This window comes from Mesoplodon densirostris, chromosome 9 (assembly GCF_025265405.1).
Source record: "Mesoplodon densirostris isolate mMesDen1 chromosome 9, mMesDen1 primary haplotype, whole genome shotgun sequence".
In the NCBI taxonomy this organism is placed as follows: domain Eukaryota; kingdom Metazoa; phylum Chordata; class Mammalia; order Artiodactyla; family Ziphiidae; genus Mesoplodon; species Mesoplodon densirostris.
Window position 1 is genome coordinate 72,384,437 of NC_082669.1, and position 21,684 is coordinate 72,406,120.

General features: G+C 41.3%; 1 protein-coding gene across 6 annotated transcripts in view; it reads right to left on the reverse strand.

The window, feature by feature from the left end:
- Nucleotides 1–75: 75 nt before the first annotated feature.
- MATCAP2 (microtubule associated tyrosine carboxypeptidase 2) overlaps nucleotides 76–21,684 on the reverse strand; it is a 94,098-nt gene continuing 72,489 nt past the window's right edge. For 4 of the 6 annotated variants that reach the window (XM_060108791.1, XM_060108794.1, XM_060108790.1 and 1 more), the window contains exons 6-7: nucleotides 5,550–5,647; nucleotides 2,560–3,210 (exon numbers count right to left, since the gene is read on the reverse strand). In XM_060108791.1, the coding sequence (XP_059964774.1) occupies nucleotides 3,049–3,210; nucleotides 5,550–5,647 (260 nt within the window). In that variant the 3' untranslated portion in view covers nucleotides 2,560–3,048. Of the gene's footprint in view, nucleotides 353–2,559; nucleotides 3,211–5,549; nucleotides 5,648–21,684 lie in introns of those variants that run through there. The other 2 variants (XR_009533408.1, XM_060108792.1) reach the window with 2 other exon arrangements.

Consider the following 21,684-nt stretch of genomic DNA (forward strand, 5'->3'; position numbering starts at 1 on the left):
GAAGGGCTCAAGGGATCTCCTCAGGGCCTGTGATGACCCAAGCAACTGTATTCTTGGTCTGCTCCTTCCCCTAGGCTAAAGTTACTCAGGTTCCAAACAAGCCTTGCAAAGAGTGGTAATAAAATACTGTAAATACTCACTACTTTGCAAGTGATCTTTGTCTCTGTACTTCAAACACATGAACAGGCCCATTTACTATGGTTTACATTCTTTTGGTAACACTTTTTGGGTATGGTACCGGCAGTGCTGTAACCTGGGTCTGTGCCACTCTTCCTCACTGGACTGTGGAACATTTCTTGTCTTCATCAGAGGACCTCTGACACTCAGCACAGATTCTGCTCCTCAATTGGTTCTGCATAAAAGTTTATTCAATAAACAAACAGGGTAGTAAATTAAGACAGAATTTCCCTCTCTCCTTTTCCCTATGCCCCATGGGAGTATATGCTGAACTAATTAGGGGAAAGGTAGAGTGTGGCAAATATAATATTTCTCTATAAATAAGAATACTAGAAGACAAACATGATTGATGGTATTTTCAATAATTACAATTAAAAAACCCAGAAATACCACAATAAAAAATATAATTAGGTTTTAAAAGAACAGAAGTTTGCAGGCATATATATCCAAATAGTTCATTTGAGAACCTCAGTGCTATTTATTTCTATTACAGCTAGACACAAAATGCTCAAAGATTGAAAATATAAAGAAATGAAGACTATGGATTTATGTTTGCAGACTATTTTACTTTGAAACTGTCTGGTGTGAAAACCTAACAAACAGTTTATTAGAATTTGTATTTGATACAACTATATGTTAGAATTTCAGTGGAAAAAATTGATGAAATCCTAATGATCAATAGCCTATAGTAAATGACTATTCTAGTTAAAACGAATATGATCTTCAACTATTCTCCTAAGTACTGCTGCTATAATTTTCTATTTATAAAAACTTTCATTTTAGAGAAAACTGACCTTAATGCTATTTCAAGAAAGAGAATAAACATTAAATCTTCAATCTCAACTTTTAAAGCTTAGAGCTATTTAAGTATTTCTGCTAATCTTAAACTACTTTTGGTTCATTGCTAACTTTTGAAATATCTTAATGTGATTTAAGGTCTTTTTTTTTGTCTGGATAGTGCTCATGTTTTTTGTCTTTATACCAAAGCAGTAAGGCAAGAAAGTTTTTCCTTTTTCAGATCATATAATATCTATCCATTTTAAAATTCAGGGACTATAACCACTACAAACAGTCCTACCAATAGGAAATTAAGGCTGCTGTGATTTTCCTTTATATTTAAACCATAACATAAGATTAGCAGTGTTATTGCCTACAAATGCTGAATTTATAATCATTTGACCTTAAGTCACAGGACATAAATATTGCCATTTCTGTCTGTACTTCAATTCCAGCTAATAAGACATTGTTTTCAGTTACCTTTGATAAGATGAAGTCAGAAAAAACTACACAAAGCTGAAACTGGATGACTCTGCTACAAAGAAATAATGCTTGAGAGGACAAGAGGACAAGAGTGGTCTTCTGGCATCTGGTTAGTGTTGGCGCACTGTGCCCCCAGTGCAGGTCACACTCCAGCCAGCATGACACAGGTATGGGCACCTTCAGTACTCTAAAGGGCCTTGCATGCTACTGCCAAAGGTGAAATGCATGGCTTTGCAAGAACTACCAGGTGCCAGTCAGAGTATATCATGTTTGTTGGAGGTTTGTTGAAGTATATCATTCTTTGAGGCGCCCTTCCAGATACGTGAAAGAGAAAAATCCCATAACCTTGTCTGCAAAAGAGTTTCTAAAATGTGAACCAGGCTTTGCAGTAAACATCTACCAGTGTTAGCACCATATTTAAGTCTGAATTGAGGTAAAGATAAACTCTCAGATAGACTTTGGGTAGAAATTACAGTAGCAATTTTGAATGGGGTGTTTACAGCAGTATTCTTTCTGATTAAAGTAAGTTTGAAAAACTACTTGATCCCAAGTATACCTATTATACCTATCCAAGTATATACTGAAATTGATAAATTATAAAGCTAGGTATAAGCTTTTAGCAGGAGAAATGTAGTAAAACAGAACTCACATTCTTGAAATTCAAAGTATGTCATTATTGGCTTGATGAAGTCAAAGATTTTGATAAAATACTGAGCCAATATCACAAAGCCAGTTTATCAAATGGCAAGGCCCAGAAATTCTGTTTCTCAGAGTATATAGTCAAGCTTACTGTAGATGCTACCCAGTCAACATCCAGCTCCTACATGATTTATCCCCTGCTCATTGCTCCATTTAATAAAACAGGTAAGTAGCTTCTCTCTTTCCCAACTATTTTGATTTATGTAGAAAAACCTCTGAGACTTGTGAAGGAAAGACCCCAAAACTTGGTTAAAAATTTGAAGGTGTCCAGTATGTTTCAGCAGATGAAAACCAAGTTTAGTTAAGGGATAACTGGACAAAATACAGTAATCCTCTACTTTAGTTCCTATAAGCTGATAAGGTGAAACAATAATGTGTAAAATAAATAACTATGAAAACTTTTCAAATTGCTTTTCCCCTCCCTTTAACATTACTTAACATATAAGAAAATAAGAAATCTTAAATTTCTTATTTTCTAGCTTTTGGGAGCATAACACAGACTAATTTTTCAAAGGACAATAACTACCATTATTTATTAAATAAAATATTACCTTGAAGTTTGAACAGCACAGGAATTCCATCTCTAGTAAGAGCTGGTCTTGGTGCTCAGGCAGAAGTTTATCACTCAATTTGACCAAGATTCCTCAAAAACACCCATCAGCAGTATTTTCATCTGACTCTGTTGAGATTCAGATGAAAACAGGAGTAACTTTCCCCTGTAGCTACAGAAACATTTTAGGGAAACAGTTTAAAGTTTGTTCTTAACCTAAATATTCAGCTGAGTACTGCAGACCATTCTTCAGAAAACTCATGTAAACAGTCCTTCTCCTTTTATAAATCTGCTGGTGCTAACTGCACCTAATTGGCAATATACATGGAGGTATAGCTTAGCTATGTTTGCGAGAATGCTAATTAATATATAAGATCTTTCAGTTCCCTGTCAGTCAGTTCATTCACTTCCATGATCTTCTCTAAGTGTTCCATATATCGGCCATGGTCCTGCAGAAAGTGAGGGACCCTCATGTTTTCAGTAACTGCCAATCCTTTTAAGCGATCCACATCTTCATAAGAGACCTGAAAAAAGGAAGATTGGTTACTTTTTAAGTGTGATGACCAGTTACATTTTGAAGAGCAATTTCTTCCTTTGGTCTTAAGTGAAACTTTATGTAGACTGTTTTTGAAATTACTCCCTAATACCTGGAAAATAACGAAATTTACTGTGTTAAATAAGAATGTATTTATCTGCCCCTTCATACCATGACTATATTTTTAAAAATCTAGTCAGTATTTGATTTAACAATCTATCGTGGATCTACCGTTTGTCTAGAAATTAAACAACTAAACTTAATATATGTGTGTGAAAGACTGAACCTAAACAAATCTCCTGCCTAAATCTAAATATAAGAATTGGGACTTCTCTGGCGGTCCAGTGGGTAAGACTCCATGCTCCCAATGCAGGAGGCCCAGGTTCGATCCCTGGTTGGGGAACTAGATCCTGCGTGCTGCAACTAAGAAGCCCGCATGCCACAATGAAGATCCTGCGTGCTGCAACTAAGACCCAGTGCAGCCAAAGTAAATAAATAAGAAAATAATTGGAATGTAAATACTGTATTATTAAGTTAGGAAAATCAGCACAATTATACATTAAATTCCTTTTTCTATTTAATTTGAGAAATAAAATAGTTTTGTGTTAAAATATCAAAATAAAAGCAAGAGAATTTAAGTATTTTTTAAAATTTCATATCTCTTTTCATTCACTCAAGAAGCCAGTCTTTCATAAATATTATATTAATTTATAGAACTTAAAGTTTCACCCCTAAACTTATCTTTCAACTTTTAAATTCCAAAACATAGCTGGCTTTAAGTACTATTATCTTCTGATCAACACTCTTCCTGGTTCAGTAGGAAGGCTTTAAATAAATCATGTTCATACTAAGTTTTATTTATATTTCAGTTAAAATTGAGTATTTATATCACTAAGTGTAATAGGTTATAGGAAATAGGTTTGGTGTTGATATTGGCATGGTTTTGTAATTTATCTTAAATCACTCTGAGTTTATTATAAGGAGGGAATGAGTAAATATACTGATGTTGGGAAATAAGGTTCTCATTTTAAGAAAAGAGATACACATATGGAATGGGAAGGGAGATGTCAAAAGACCTTGTGATGTCTGATTTGAATTAGAATGCCCTTATGATTTAAAACAAATGTATGATATACTCATTGAAAAGGTCTAGAAGCATCAGCACTCGAGTAGTGATGTGCACACCTCGTGCTCACGTCTTGTTTTCTAAATACCATTTCCCACTAAAAAGAATCAAGACTTCCTTGGAGAAACATCTAATCTTAGATTTGGGCAGGAAAAGTGTAAGGTGAGCCCAGAATATTTTACTTTACTTGAAAACATGTAAACGTGTTTTAAAAAACACAGGAGTAGCCATTGGAAGAGCTGAATAAAAAAGTGGAGGGAAATGTAACAGAATTCAAAGATCTCTATTTTGCTACCACCAGTGTAGTAACTGATTTGGGCAAAAATCATCAATTGATGTTAAAATCATTTCTGGAAAGGCTGTTAGACAATAAATAGTACATTTGAAGGTATCGTCCCACAAATTACTTATTAATGGAGGAAAGGTACCTTTATAATGGAGAGATCGGGCAGTAACTACCCCAGGTGATTATACACAGTATCACCAATAATGGGACAAAATATCTCTCTAATGTGATGCACTGAAAAATGCATGACTCACTTTTTAGTGTTCTTGGCAAAAATGTTTAACCTAAAGCTAATTACAGGGAAACAATCTGATAGTCCAGATTCTAGGAATTCTCAAGGAAATTTTCTTGGATTCTTAAAAATGTCATAAGAAAAGACTAGGGTGAGGGGGACTGTTATAAATTAAGAGATTAAAGATGATAAGTGAATGCAAGGCATAAATCTTGACTGGATCCTGGGTCATGAAAAAGAGCTACAAAAAGGACATTTTGGAGATAATCTGGGGAGTATAAAAGACTTTTTTTAGATATTATATAGAATCAATAAATTTCTTTAGAAAACATATGGTCATGTCAGAATATCCTCATTCTTGGGAGATACATACTGAAGTATGAAGGGGAGTAGAGTTATACCTGCAGCTTACTTTAAAATACTGCAGGAAAATATGCATATAAAAACTAAGAATATATTCCCCAATTTCCTATTCCCTTCTTTATCTCTTATTGTCCACAAAGAAATATTGTAATTTGGTTCTGTGACAGACCCTCATTTCTTCCCTCCTGTTATCACATAAAGGAAAACTACTCCAACAATAAAATAAAAAGTTTCAACTTGAGTCTTATTTAATCATGAAATGAGCTGAAGGAAGGGTTGACCTGGTACATTTGCAGACTCTGTGCCATTGGTTTCACTCACCTTCCCCAGGGCTGTCAGTAGATGAAAGTCAATAGTCTCTCTATATCGGAGGATTTGCAGGATACCATCCAAGTATACCTGGTCTTTACTGAAACACCCTGGAGGAACCAGAAACGTGTTTACTTTCTGATGTTTAAAAAAAATTATTAAGTAACTAAATACCAGCCCATTCACTTAAAAAATAAACAGGGCAAATTAGAAATTTAACTATAATCATAACATAAAATGTAAGGTCTTGAGAAGTACCACGATAACTACAGCCTAGTAGCTTCCCTTTAAGAATTCCTTCTCCCTGGCTCCCCACTCCCCATAATTAAAATAGCATTTTTCCCTAAAGAAACACTAGAGCAGAAACTAACACAACATTGTAAAGCAATTATATTCCAATAAAGATGTTAAAAATATATATATGACTCTTAAAATTATCCCATCCTCACCTCTACCATTTGATCATAAACTTAACTTCCATGATTAACTGAAGGCATTTGGGTGGGGAGGGCTGGGAGAGGATAGTTGTAGAGTAGTTAAGTTTCAAAAGGGGCCAATGTGGAGACATGGGATTTCAGAAATTCCTGGGTTTTTTTAATAATAATACCCTTTACCCCATTAAAGTTAACTGTAGGTGATTTTGATACTATTTCTCCCTATAAAAACAAGAAATAGAACTGGATTTTAAAGCATATGAAAAAATATGAACTAGACATGAAAATTAGGAATAGTTCATGAGATCTGTGCTTAGATAAAAAATGGTATTCTGCTTACAAAGAAAACCTTTCTCCCATCATAACAAATTATGTAAATTTTAAAAAATTTTGCTCTAGAATTAAATGGACTAGAATTCTACCAAATGGAGAGTCATACAATAAGAAATTATTGTTGAAGAGTTCCCAAGATGGTGGACTAAGAGGACCCTGAACTCACCTCCTCTCATGGGCATACCAAAATTACAACTATTTACAGAGCAACTACAACTGAGAAAGACTGGAACCTATCAGAAAAGATTTCTATAACTAAAGATATAAAGAAGGAACCACAACTAGATGGGTAGGAGGGGAGAAACTGCAGTATAGTCAGGACCCATATCCTGAGGTGAGAGACGTACAAATGGGAAGATAATTATAAGTATAGAGGTTCTCCAGAAGGAGCAAGAGGTAAGAGACCCACATCAAGCTCCCAAGCCCAGGGGTCCTGTGCTGGGAAGACGAGACCCCAGAATGTTTGGTTTTGAAGGTCAGAGGAACTTACTTTCGGGAGACCCAGAGGGCTGTGGAAAAGAAAGACCCCGCTCTTAAAGGGTGCACACAAAATTTCACATGCTCTGGGACACAGGGAAGCAGCAGTAATTTGAACAGAGCCTGGGTCAGACCTACTGGTTATCTTGAAGAGTCTCCCAGAGAGGCAGGAGGCAAATGGAGCTCACGCACTGGTGGCAACCATTTTGGGGAGTTAATTCTACCGCGTTGAAACTGGCACTGCAAAGCACCATTTTGGAATCCCCCCTCTAGCTTACTAGGCGTGGGACCCAGCCCTGCCCCCACTCACCAGCCTACAGGCACAGGTGCTGGATCACCTCAGATCAAGCAATTAGCTGGGTGGAAATATAACCCCAGACAGACACCAGCCCCAGAACAACCACGGCATGCTATGCCAGGACCCGGCCCAGCCACCAGCAGTTGGCACCAGTCCCAGGACATGCTGGTCCTCAGCCCCAACCACCAGGGGGACAATAAAAGCTCTGAGACAACTTGGGCCCCTTAGAAACTACCCCAGGATCAGACCGCACTTAACAGTGGGCCAACACAACCTTTGGGACGCCCCAGGCCCCATAGACAGCTGTGTCAGGAACCAGCCAACCCACCAATGGTCCAAAACCAGTTCTGAGAATGCAGGCCTGGAAGCCAGAGGCCCCAGGACATGGCTCAGCTAGCCAATGGGCCTGCACTATCTCCATGACCCAGCTTTATCCACCAGTGGGCCTGACAGAGCCCCAGGATCTCCTGTATCCTGATGCTGCCCACCAGCGGGCAGACACCAGCCCCAGGATTCACCCAAGCCCTAGCTCTGTCTACCAGCCAACACAAGCTTTGGGACACCTCGGGCCGCATACCCAACTGTGTCAGGATCCCTCCACCTCCTGCTCAGCAATCTGACAACAGCTCTGAAATTCCTGGGCCCTGTTGTCAGACTCTGGGAGCCGGCTCTGCCTGCCACTAGTCTGACACTAACCCCGGAACCTGGCTTCACCCACCAGTGGTAGAGCAACAGCCCTGGAGTCTTATGGACCCTGATTCTGTACACCAATGAGTGAGCCAGCACTAGGCCTGGGGACCCTGGGGTTTTGTAATAACCAGAAGCATCTGCACAAGGCAGGTGCCTGGCAACCAACTGGGCTAGGGGCCAACAAACCTACCAGACCACCAAAACAGAAGGACCAATGCAGCCCCCTTAGGGGGAAACTATAGAGCATATAGCATGGGTGACGAGAGGGGAGTGTGCAGTGGGATGCATAAGACATCTACAGGAGACGACTTCTTCAAGGTACAGAAACATAACTAACCTACCACATACATAAAAATAGAAATAGCAACTTAGACAAAATGAAGCCACAAAGAAACATGTTCCAGATGAAACAAGATAATACCCCAGAAAAACAACTAAGTGAGGTGGAGATAGGCAATCTACCTGAGAAAGAGTTCAGACTAATGACTGTAAAGATGATGAAAGAACTTGGTAAAAGAATGGACGTACAGAGCAAAAAGTCAGAAGTTTTTAACAAAGAGTTAGTAAATAAAGAACTACCAAACAGATGTAGAATATAACTGAAATGAAAAATACACTAGAAGGAATCAACATTAGACTAAATGATACACAGCAACAGATCAGTGAGGTGAAGACAGATTAGTGGAAAGCACTGCTACTGAAAAAAAAGAATGAAAAGATATTAGGAGCCCTGTAGGACAATATCAAGCACACTAATATTCACACTGTAGGGGTCCCACAAGGACGAGAGAGGGGCTGAAAGAGAGAGAGAGACTGAAAGAGAGAGAGGGAGGCTGAAAGACAGAGGGTGAGAGAGAGGCGGAAAGAGAGAGAGAGAGAGGCTGAAAGAGAGGCTGAAGGGGAGAGAGAGAGGCTGAGAGAGAGAGGCTGAAAGAGAGAGGGTGAAAGAAAGAGGCTGAAAGAGAAGCTGAAGGAGAGAGAGGCTGAGAGAGTGAGAAGCTGCAAGAGAGAGGCTGAAGGAGAGAGAGGCTGATAGAGGCTGAAACAGGCAGAGAGAGAGAGAGAGGGTGAAAGAGAGAAAGAGAAAGGCTGAAAGGCTGAAGGAGAGAGAGGCTGAGAGAGAGAGGCTGAAAGAGAGAGCAGCTGAATGAGAGAGAGGCTGAAAGTCAGGGTGAAAGAGAGGCTGAAAGAATGAGAGAGAGAAGCTGAAAGAGGCAGAAAGAGAGAGGGCGAGAGAGAGGGAGAAGCTGAGAGGCTGAAAGAGAGAGAGGGTGCAAGAGAGAGGCTGAAAGAGAGAGAGGCTGAAAGGGTGAAAGAGAAAGGCTGAAAGAGAGAGGCTGAAGGAGAGAGAGGCTGAGAGAGAGGCTGAAACAGAGGGTGAGAGAGAGGGAGAGAGAGAGAGAGGCTGAGAGGATGAAAGACAGAGAGAGGGTGCGAGAGAGCCTGGAAGAGAGAGAGAGGCTGGGAGAGAGAGGCTGAAAGAGAGAGAGAGGCATAGAGAGTGAGGCTGAAAGAGAGAAAGAGGCTGAGAGAGAGGCTGAGAGGCTGAAAGAGAGAGGCTGAGAGGGTGAACGAGAAAGAGAGAGGCTGAAAAAGAGAGAGAGAGAGGCTGAAAGAGAGGCTGAGAGAGAGAGCCTGAAAGAGAGAGAGAGAGAGACAGAGGCTGAAAGGCTGAGAGACAGAGGCTGAAAGAGAGAGAGAGGGTACAAGAGAGGCTGAAAGAGAGAGGTTGGGAGAGAGGCTGAAAGAGAGAGAGAGAGGGGCTGAATGAGAGAAAGGCTGAGAGAGAGAGAGGCTGAAAGAGATAGAGAGAGAGAGGCTCAGAGAGAGAGAGAGCCTGAAAGAGAAAGAGGGTGAAACAGAGAGGGTGAAAGAGAGAGAGAGAGAGGGTGAGAGGCTGAAAGAGAGAGGCTGAGAGAGAGAGGGTGAAAGAGAGGCTGAAAGAGAGAGGCTGAAAAAGAGAGAGAGGCTGAAAGAGAGGCTGAGAGACAGAGAGAGCCTGAAAGAGAGAGAGACAGAGGCTGAAAGAGAGGCTGAGAGACAGAGGCTGAAAGAGAGAGACGGAAAGAGAGAGAGAGGCTGAGAGAGAGAGAGAGGGTGAAAAAGGGAGAGGCTGAAACAGAGAGAGAGAGGCGGAAGGAGAGAGAGAGAGGCTGGGAGAGACAGTGAGAGGCTGCAAGAGAGAGAGGCTGAAAGAGACTGAAACAGAGAGAGACAGAGGCAGAGAGAGACAGAGAGAGGCTGATAAAGAGAGGCTGAAGGAGAAAGGAGAGAGAGAGGCTGAGAGGGTGAAAGAGGAGAGAGGGAGGCTGAAAGAGAGAAGGGCTGAAAGAGACAGGCTGAAAGAGAGAGGCTGTAAGAGAAAGAGAGGCTGAAGGAGAAAGAGGAGAGAGGCTGAAAGAGCAGCTGAAAGGCTGAAAGAGAGAGAGGATGAGAGAGAGAGGCTGAGAGGATGAAAGAGAGAGGGTGCAAGAGAGAGGCTGAAAGAGAGAAAGAGAAAGGCTGAAAGAGAAAGAGGCTGAAAGAGAGAGAGACAGAGGCTGAAGGAGAGAGAGAGAGAAGCTGAAGCAGAGATAGGCTGAAAGAGACAGGCTGAGAGAGAGATGGAGGCTGAAAGAGATGCTGAAAGAGAAAGAGAGAGGAGAAAGAGGCTGAAAGAGAGAGAAGGGCTGAGAGAGGCTGAAAGAGAGAGAGGCTGAGAGAGAGGCTGAGAGAGAGGCTGAGAGAGAGAGAGAGGCTGAAAGAGAAAGAGGCTGCAAGAGAGAGAGGCTGAAAGAGAAAGAGGCTGCAAGAGAGAGAGGCTGAAGTAGAGAGGGGCTGAGAGAGAGAGTCAGAGGCTGCGAGAGAGAGAGGGAGAGAGAGGCTGAGAGAGAGGCTGAAATAGAAAGAAGAGAGGCTGAAAGAGAGAGGCTGATAGAGCAGCTGAAAGAGAGGCTGAAAGAGAGGCTGAGAGGATGAAAGAGAGAGGGTGCAAGAGAGAGGCTGAAAGAGCGAGAGAGGCTGAAAGAGAGAAAGAAAGGCTGAAAGAGGCTGAAGGAGAGAGAGAGAGGCTGAGAGAGGGTGAAAGAAAGGGCGAGAGAGAGAGAGGCTGAGAGGGTGAAAGAGAGGAGAGAGGGAGGCTGAAAGAGAGAGAGAGGCTGAAGGAGAGAGAGAGGCTGAGAGAGAGAAAGAGAGGCTGAAGGAGAGAGGCTGAGAGAGAGAGAAAGAGAGGCTGAAAGAGCGTGCAAGAGAGAGGCTGAAAGAGCGAGAGAGGCTGAAAGAAAGAGAAAGGCTGAAAGAGAGGCTGAAGGGGAGAGAGAGAGAGGCTGAAACAGGGAGAGAGAGAGAGGTGGAAGGACAGAGAGAGAGGCTGGGAGAGACAGTGAGAGGCTGCAAGAGAGAGAGGCTGCAAGAGAGGGAGGCTGAAAGAGAGACAGGGAGAGGCTGAAAGAGAGAGAGAGGGGGGCTGAATGAGAGAAAGGCTGAGAGAGAGAGAGGCTGAAAGAGATAGAGAGAGGCTCAAAGAGAGAGAGAGAGCGCCTGAAAGAGAAAGAGGGTGAAACAGAGGGTGAAAGAGAGAAAGGGAAAGGCTGAAAGAGGCTGAAGGAGAGAGAGAGAGGCTGAGAGAGAGAGGGTGAAAGAGAAAGGGCGAGAGAGAGAGAGGCTGAGAGGGTGAAAGAGAGAGAGGAGAGAGGGAGGCTGAAAGAGAGAGAAGGGCTGAAAGAGACAGAGAGGCTGAAAGAGAGAGAGAGGCTGTAAGAGAAAGAGAGAGGCTGAGAGAGAGAGAGAGGCTGAAGGAGAGAGAGAGGCTGAGAGAGAGAGACTGAAGGAGAGAGAGAGGCTGAGAGAGAGAAAGAGAGGCTGAAAGAGAGAGGCTGAGAGAGAGAGGCTGAGAGAGAGAGAGAGAGGCTGAGAGGCTGAAAGAGAGAGAGGCTGAAAGAGAGAGAGAGCCTGAAAGAGAAAGAGGGTGAAACGGAGAGGGTGAGAGAGAGAGAGAGAGAGGCTGAGAGGGTGAAAGAGAGAGAGGAGAGAGGGAGGCTGAAAGAGAGAGAGAAGGGCTGAAAGAGAGAGAGAGGCTGTAAGAGAAAGAGAGAGAGGCTGAGAGAGAGAGAGAAAGAGGGGCTGAAAGAGAGAGGCTGAGAGAGAGAGGCTGAGAGAGAGAGAGAGAGGCTGAGAGGCTGAAAGAGAGAGAGAGGCTGAGAGACGCTGAGAGAGAGAGAGCCTGAAAGAGAGAGAGAGCCTGAAAGAGAAAGAGGGTGAAACGGAGAGGGTGAGAGAGAGAGAGAGGCTGAAAGAGAGAGGGTGAAAGAGGGTGAAAGAGAAAGAGGCTGAAAAAAGAGAGAGAGGCTGAAAGAGAGGCTGAGAGACAGAGAGAGCCTGAAAGAGAGAGAGAGAGAGAGAGACAGAGGCTGAAAGAGAGGCTGAGAGACAGAGGCTGAAAGAGAGAGACGGAAAGAGAGAGAGAGGCTGAGAGAGAGAGAGGCTGAAACAGAGACAGAGGCTGAAGGAGAGAGAGAGAGAGGCTGAAACAGAGAGAGGCAGAGAGAGAGAGAAGCTGAAGCAGAGATAGGCTGAAAGAGACAGGCTGAGAGAGAGATGGAGGCTGAAAGAGAGACGCTGAAAGAGAAAGAGAGAGGAGAAAGAGGCTGAAAGAGAGAAGGGCTGAGAGAGAGAGGCTGAAAGAGAGAGGCTGAGAGAGGCTGAGAGAGAGAGAGGCTGCAAGAGAGAGAGAGAGGCTGAAGTAGAGAGAGAGGGGCTGAGAGTCAGAGGCTGCGAGAAAGAGAGGGAGAGAGGCTGAAATAGAAGAGAGGCTGAAAGAGAGAGAGAGAAAGGCTGATAGAGCAGCTGAAAGAGGCTGAAAGAGAGGGCGAGTGAGAGAGAGGGGCTGAGAGGATGAAAGAGAGAGGGTGCAAGAGAGAGGCTGAAAGAGAGAGCGAGAGAGGCTGAAAGAGAGAAAGAGAAAGGCTGAAAGAGAGAGGCTGAAGGAGAGACAGGCTGAGAGAGAGAGAGAGGCTGAAAGAGAGAGAGACAGAGGCTGAAACAGAGAGGCAGAGAGAGAGAAAGAGAGGCTGAAAGAGAGAGGGTGAAAGAGAGAGGCTGAAGGAGAGAGAGAGAGGTTGCGAGAGAGAGAAGCTGAAGCAGAGACAGGCTGAAAGCGAGAGACAGGCCGAGAAAGAGATGGAGTCTGAAAGAGAGAGACGCTGAAAGAGAGAGAGAGAGAGGAGAGAGAAAGAGGCTGAAAGAGAGAAGGGCTGAAAGAGAGAGAGAGAGAGAGAGAGAGAAAGAGGCTGAAAGAAGGGCTGAAAGAGAGAGAGAGGCTGAAAGCGAGAGGCTGAGAGAGAGGCTGAAAGAGAGAGAGACAGGCTGAAAGAGAGAGAAAGAAGCTGAAAGAGAGAGAGGCTGAAAGATAGAGGCTGAGGGAGAGAGAGAGGCTGAAAGAGAGAGAGACAGGCTGAAAGAGAGGGAAGCTGAAAGAGAGAGAGTCTGAAAGAGGCTGAGAGAGAGGCTGAAAGAGAGAGGCTGAAAGAGGCAGAAAGAGAGAGAGGCTGAAAGAGAGAGGCTGAAAGAGAGCTGAAAGAGAGACAGAGAGGCAGAGAGAGAGAGGCTGAAAGAGAGAGAGAAAGAGAGGCTGAAAGTGAGAGGAGAGAGAGGCTGAAAGTGAGAGAGAGGCTGAAAGAGAGAGAGGCTGGGAGTGACGCTGAGAGACAGAGAGGCTGAAAGAGAGAGAGAGAGACTGAGAGAGGCAGAGAGAGCAGCTGAAAGAGAGAGAGAAAGAGAGGCTGAAAGTGAGAGAGGAGAGAGAGAGAGGCTGAAAGTGAGAGAGAGAGAGAGAGGCTGAGAGAGAGAGGCTAAAAGACAGTGTGAGAGAGGCTGAATGAGAGACAGAGGCTGAAAGAAGGAGAGAGAGAGGTGAAAGGGAGAGAGAGAGAGGGTGAAGGAGAGAGAGAGAGAAAGAGAGAGAGAGAAAGAGAGAGGCTGAAAATGTAACAGGTGAAAACTTCCCTAACCTGGGAAAGGAACAGACACTCAAGTCTAGAAAGTACAGAGTCCCATAAAGGATTAACCCAAAGAGAAACCAAGGCACACTGTAATTAAAATGACAAACATTAAATATAAAGAAAATATTAAAAGCAGGAAGAGAAAATAAACAAATAGCATACAACAGAATTCCCATTAAGTTATTTGCTGATTTTTCAGCAGAAACTCTGAAGGCCAGAATGGAGTAGAAAGATATATTTAAAGTGATGAAAGGGAAAAACCTACCACCAAGAATAATCTACCCAGGAAGGCTCTCATTCAGATTTGATGGAGAGATCAAAAGCTTTACAGACAAGCAAAAGCTACGAGTCCAGCACCATCAAACCAAGTTTACAACCAATGTTAAAGGAACTTCTCCTGATGAAAAAGGCCACAACTAAAAACAAAAAAATTATAAAATCAAAATGATCATCAACAAAAGCAAACATACAGAAAATGTAGGAAATCATCCACACACACAGCTAGTAGGGTGGTTAAAAGACAAAAGTAGTAAAATAATCTGTAACCACAATGAGCAGTTAAGAGATACACAAAACAATTGGATGTAAAATATGATATGAAAAACAGCAATCATGAAGGAAGGAGAGTACAAATGTAAGATTTTTAAAATGCATTTGAAATTAAGAGGTCAGCAACTTAAATCATACACACACACACACACACACACACACACACACATACATACAGACTGCTATATAAAAAGCTCACGGTAACCTCAAAACAAACACCTGTAATAGATATACACACAGAAAAAGAAAAAAGAATCCAAACAACACTAAAGATAGTCATCAAATCACAGGAGACAAGAACAAAAGAAGGGGGAGGAAAAGACCTTTAAAAACAAACCCCAAACAATTAACAAAACGGCAGTAAGAACATACATATCAATAATTATCTTAAATGTAAATGGACTAAATGCTCCAACCAAAACATAGGGTAGCTGAGTGGATACAAAAATAAGAAGCATATATACATTCCTACAGAAGACTCATTTCAGATCTAGAGACACACACAGACTGAAAGTGAGAGAATGGAAAAAGGTATTCCATGCAAATGGAAGTCAAAAGAAAGCTGGAATAATAACTCATATGAGACTAAATAGACTTTAAAATAAAGACTATGGGGTGAAGTCAAGATGGCAGACTAGGAGGATGTGGAGTTTGCATCTCTGCACAACTAGGGCACCTACCAGGCACTGGTGGGGGACCACGGACACCTAAGGTGATGGGAAGAACCCCTGAGCAACTGGGTAGGACATGGGAAGGAGGAAGGGGGGAGGATAAGTGGAGGCGAGACAGACCAGTGCCCCTGTGGGGTGGCTGGGGGAGGCAAGGGGTTCCCATGCCCAGAGGGGCCAACCCATGGTTAGGGGATCAAAAGGGACAGGGGAGGCACTTGGAGAGTGGATTATCAGAAGGGAACAGGGTCAGCATTTCCCCTGCCCACTAGGGTCCCAGGGAGGCCCAAGTGAGGTCCCCAGGCCTCATCCTCTGCCCTCCAAGACACCCTCCTACTACGCTGGGCCTAAACCCTGCCTCCACGGCCCCAACCATGACCTTACCTCTGAACCCACACTCCAAGGCGCCCCTCCAGCTGTGCTGCCTTTCGCGGCTGAGCAGGTCCTGAGCCTAAACCCCACCCCTGCCTAAGCCCCACCACCCCACACTGCCCTCCACAGCCAAGGCCTTTCTTTTTTTTTAGGTTGTGGTTCTGCTTTACCTTGTTCTTTCATTTATATAGATATTTTCCTAATACATTTTAAAATTTTCTAATTTTATTTTATTCTTTATACCTTGTTATTGTTCTGCAACTTCTGGCTTGTCCCCCCAGCTTTCTTTTTCTTTTTTTTTTTTTTATTGTGGTGCTGTTTTACCTTCTTGCAGTTGTTTCACTTATATTTTAATTTTTCCTGTTATACTTTTTATTTTTCTAACTGTATTTTACTTTTTATTCTGTTATTCTACTGCTCTGCTTCTTTCCCTTTCTTTTCTTGTGCCACACTGAGCAGCTTGTGGGATATACTGGATCCCAGGCTGGGGGTCAGGCCTGAGCTCCTGTGGTGGGAGCGCTGAGTCCAAACTGCTGTACTAACAGAGAACCTCAGACCCCAGGGAATAATAATTGGAGTGAGGTCTTGCAGAGGTCCTCATCTCAGCACCAAGACACAGCTCTACCCAACTGCCTTCAACCTCCAGTGCTGGACATGTCAGGCCAAACAACCAGTAAGACAGGAATACAGCCCCACCCATCAAAAAAAATGAGGCAACAAAAAAATATGTTACAGACGAAGGACCAAGGTAAAAACCTACAAGACCAAGAGGGCAGACAGCAGAAGCAAGAAGAACTACAATCCTGCAGCCTGTGGAACAAAGACCACATTCACAGAAAGCCAGACAAGATGAAAAGGCAGAGAGCTATGTATCAGATGCAGGAACAAGATAAAACCCCAGAAAACCTACTAAATGAAGTGGAGATAGGCAAACTTCCAGAAAAAGAACCTTCCAGAATGAAAGTGAAGATGATCCAAGACCTTGGAAAAAGAATGGAGGTAAAGATGAAGAAGATGCAAGAAGTGTTTAACAAAGACCTAAAAGAATTAAAGAACAAACAAACAGAGATGAACAATACAATAACTGAAATGAAGACTACACTAGCAAGAATCAACAGCAGAATAACTGAGGCGGAAAACCAGATAAGTCACCTGGAAGACAGAACGGTGGAATTCACTGCTGCGGAAGAGAATAAAGAAAAAAGAATGAAAAGAAATGAAGACAGACTAAGAGACCTCTGGGACTACATTAAATGCAACAACATTCATGTTATAGGGGTCCCAGAAGGAAAGGAGAGAGAGAAAGGACCAGAGAAAATATTTGAAGAGATTATAGTCAAAAACTTCCCTAACATGGGAAAGGAAAGAGCCACCGAAGTCCAGGAAGCGCAGAGAGTCCCATACAGGAGAAACCCAAGGAGAAACACACCAAGACACATAGTAATCAAATAGGAAAAATTTAAAGACAAACAAAAATTATTGAAAGCAGCAAGGGAAAAATGACAAATAACATACAAGGGAACTCCCATAAGATTAAAAGCTCATTTCTCAGCAGAAACTCTACAAGCTAGAAGGAAGTGGCATGATATATCATATATATCACTTAAAGTGATGAAAGGGAAGAAACTACAACCAAGATTACTCTACCCGGCAAGGATCTCATTCAGATTCCATGGAGAAATCAAAAGCTTTACAGACAAGCAAAAGCTAAGAGAATTCAGCACCACCAAACCAGTTCTACAGCAAATGCCAAAGGAATTTCTCTACGTGGGAAACACAAGAGAAGAAAACGACCTAGAAAAGCAAACCCAAAACAATTAAGAAAATGGTCATAAGAACATACATATAGATAATTACTTTAAACGTGAATGGATTAAATGCTCCAACCAAAAGACACAGGCTTGCTGGATGGATACAAAAACAAGAACCATATATATGCTGTCTACAAGACACTCACTACAGACCTAGGGACACATACAGCCTGAAAGTGAGGGGATGGAAAAAGATATTCCCTGCAAATGGAAATCAAAAGAAAGCTGGAGTAGCAATACTGATATCACTTATCTCACTTAAAGATAAAATAGACTTTAAAATAAAGAATGTTACAAGAGACAAGGAAGAACACTACATAATAATCAAGGGAGGAAGAAGATATAACAATTATAAATATATATGCACCCAACATAGGAGCACCTCAATACATAAGGCAACTGCTAACAGCAAAAAAGAGGAAATTGACAGTAACACAATAATAGTGGGGGACTTTAACACCTCATTTACATCAATGGACAGAGCATATAAAATGCAAATAAATAAGGAAACAGAAGCTCTAAATGACACAATAGACCAGATAGAGTTAATTGATATTTATAGGACATTCCATCCAAAACCAGCAGATACACTTTCTTCTCAAGTGCGCACAGAACATTGTCCAGGATAGATCACACCTTGGGTCACAAATCGAGCCTCAGTAAATTTAAGAAAACTGAAATCATATAAAGTATCTTTTCTAACCACAACACTATGAGATTAGAAATGAATTACAGGGAAAAAAACGTAAAAAACACAAAAACATGGAGGCTAAACAATACGTTACTAAATAACCAAGAGATCACTGAAGAAATCAAAGAGGAAATCAAAAAATACCTAGAGACAAATGACAATGAAAACACGACGATCCAAAACCTATGGGATGCAGCAAAAGCAGTTCTAAGAGGCAAGTTTATAACTATACAAGCCTACCACAACAAACAAGAAAAATCTCAAATAAACAATCTAACCTTACACCTAAAGGAACTACAGAAGGAAGAACAAACAAAACCCGAAGTTAGCAGAAGGAAAGAAATCATAATGATCAGAGCAGAAATAAATGAAATAGAAACAAAGAAAACAATAGCAAAGATCAATAAAACTAAAAGCTGGTTATTTGAGAAAATAAACCAAAGTCAGACTAATTGATAAACTATTAGCCAGGCTAATCAAGAAAAAGAGGGAGAGGACTCAAATCAATAAAATTAGAAATGAAAAAGGAGAAGTTACAACAGACACCGCAGAAATACAAAGCATCCTAGGAGACTACTACAAGCAACTGTATGCCAAAAAAATGGATAACCTGGAAGAAATGGACAGATTTTTAGAAAGGGATAACCTTCCAAGACTGAACCAGGAAGAAGTAGAAAATATGAACAGACCAATCAAAAGTAATGAAATTGAAACTGTAATAAAAAATATTCCAACAAACAAAAGTCCAGGACCAGATGGCTTCACAGGTGAATTCTATCAAACATTTAGAGAAGAGCTAACACCCATCCTTCTCAAACTGTTGCAGAGGAAGGAACACTCCCAAACACATTCTATGAGGCCATCATCACCCTGATACCAAAACCAGACAAAGATACTACAAAAAAAGAAAATTACAGACCAATATCACTGATGAATATAGATTCAAAAATCCTCAACAAAATACTACCAAACAGAATCCAACAACACATTAAGAGGATCATACACCATGATCAAGTGGGATTTATCCCAGGGATCCAAGGATTCTTCAGTATACACAAATCAATAAATGTGATACACCATATTAACAAACTGAAGGAGAAAAACCCTATGATCATCTCAACAGATGCAGAAAAAGCTTTTGATAAATTTCAACACCCATTTATGATAAAAACTCTGAAGAAAGTAGGCAGAGAGGGAACCTACCTCAACATAATAAAGGCCATATATGACCAACCCACAGCCAACATCATTCTCAATGGTGAAAAACTGAAAGCATTTACTCTAAGATCAGGAACAAGACAAGGATGTCTACTCTCACCACTATTATTCAACATAGTGTTGGAAGTCCTAGCCATGGCAATCAGAGAAGAAAAAGAAATAAAAGGAATACAAGTTGGAAAAGAAGAAGTAAAACTGTCACTGTTTGCAGATGACATGATACTCTACATAGAGAATCCTAAAGATGCCACCAGAAAACTACTAGAGCTAATCAATGAATTTGGTAAAGTTGCAGGATACAAAATTAATGCACAGAAATCTCTTGCATACCTATACACTAATGATGCAAAATCTGAAAGAGAAATTAAGGAAACACTCCCATTTACCATTGCAACAAAAAGAATAAAATACCTAGGAATAAACCTACCTAGGGAGACAAAAGACCTGTATGCAGAAAACTATAAGACACTGATGAAAAAAATTAAAGATGATACCAACAGATGGAGAGGTATACCATGTTCTTGGATTGGAAGAATCAACATTGTGAAAATGACTATACTACCCAAAGCAATCTACAGATTCAATGCAATCCCTATCAAATTACCAATGGCATTTTTTACAGAATTAGAACAAAAAATCTTAAAATGTGTGTGGAGACACAAAAGATCCCGAATAGCCAAAGCAGTCTTGAGGGAAGAAAATGGAGCAGGAAGAATCAGACTCCCTGACTTCAGACTATACTACAAAGCTACAGTAAGCAAGACAATAGGGTACTGGCACAAAAACAGAAACACCCAACATAGGAGTGTTACATCAATACAATCAATTGTTACATCAATACATCAATGGAACAAGACTGAAAGCCCAGAGATAACCCACAGACCTATGGCCAACTAATCTATGTCAAAGGAAGCAAGGATATACAATGGAGAAAAGACAGCCTCTTCAATAAGTGGTGCTGGGAAAACTGGACAGCTACATGTAAAAGAACGAAATTAGAACACTCCCTAACACCATACAGAAAAATACTCATAATGGATTAGAGACCTAGATGTAAGACCAGACACTATAAACTCTTACAGGAAAACACAGGAAGAACACTCTGTCACATAAATCACAGCAAGATCTTTTTTGACCCACCTCCTAGAGTAATGGAAATAAAAATAAACAAATGGGACCTAATGAAACTTCAAAGCTTTTGCACGGCAAAGGAAACCATAAACAAGACCAAAAGACAATCCTCAGAATGGGAGAAAATATTTGCAAATGAAACAACTGACAAAGGATTAATCTCCAAAATTTATAAGCAGCTCATGCAGCTCAATAACAAAAAAAACAAACAACCCAATCCAAAAATGGGCAGAAGACCTAAATAGACATTTCTCCAAAGAAGATATACAGACTGCCAACAAACACATGAAAGAATGCTCAACATCATTAATCATTAGAGAAATGCAAATCAAAACTACAATGAGATATCATCTCACACCAGTCAGAATGGCCATCATCAAAAAGTCTAGAAACAATAAATGCTGGAGAGGGTGTGGAGAAAAGGGAACACTCTTGCACTGATGGTTGAATGTGAATTGGTACAGCCACTATGGAGAACAGTATGGAAGTTCCTTAAAAAACTAAAAACAGAACTACCATATGACCCAGCAATCCCACTACTGGGCATATACCCTGAGAAAACCATAATTCAAAAAGAGTCATGTACCAAAATGTTCATTGCAGCTCTATTTACAATAGCCCAGAGATGGAAACAACCTAAGTGTCCATCATCAGATGAATGGATAAAGAAGATGTGGCACATATATACAATGGAATATTACTCAGCCATAAAAAGAAACTAAATTGAGCTATTTGTAATGAGGTGGATGGACCTAGAGTCTGTCATACAGAGTCAAGTAAGTCAGAAAGAGATAGACAAATACCGTATGCTAACACATATATATGGAATTTAAGAAAAAAAAATGTCATGAAGAACCTAGGGGTAAGACAGGAATAGACACAGATCTACTAGAGAATGGACTTGAGGATATGGGGAGAGGGAAGGATAAGCTCTGACAAAGTGAGAGAGTGGCATGGACATATATACACTACCAAATGTAAAATAGATAGCTAGTGGGAAGCAGCCACAAATCACAGGGAGATCAGCTTGGTGCTTTGTCACCACCTAGAGGGGTAGGATAGGGAGGGTGGGAGGGAGGGAGATGCAAGAGGGAAGAGATATGGGAACATATGTATATGTATAACTGATTCACTTTGTTATAAAGCAGAAACTAACACACCATTTTAAAGCAATTATACTCCAATAAATATGTAAAAAAAATCAAAAAAAGGAAAGACAACAATCCTACAAGACCAAATAAATGAAAAGGAAATGAAAAGGAAATAGGCAACCTACCTGAAAAAGAATTCAGAATAATGATATTAAAGATTATCCAAAATCTTGGGAACAGAATGGAGGCACAGACTGAGAAAAATAGAAGAAATGTTTAACAAAGAACTAGAGGAACTACAGAGCAAAGAAACAGTGATGAACAACACAGTAACTGAAATGAAAAATACATGGGAAGGAATCAATAGTAGAATAACTGAGGCAGAAGAGCGAGTAAGTGAGCTGGA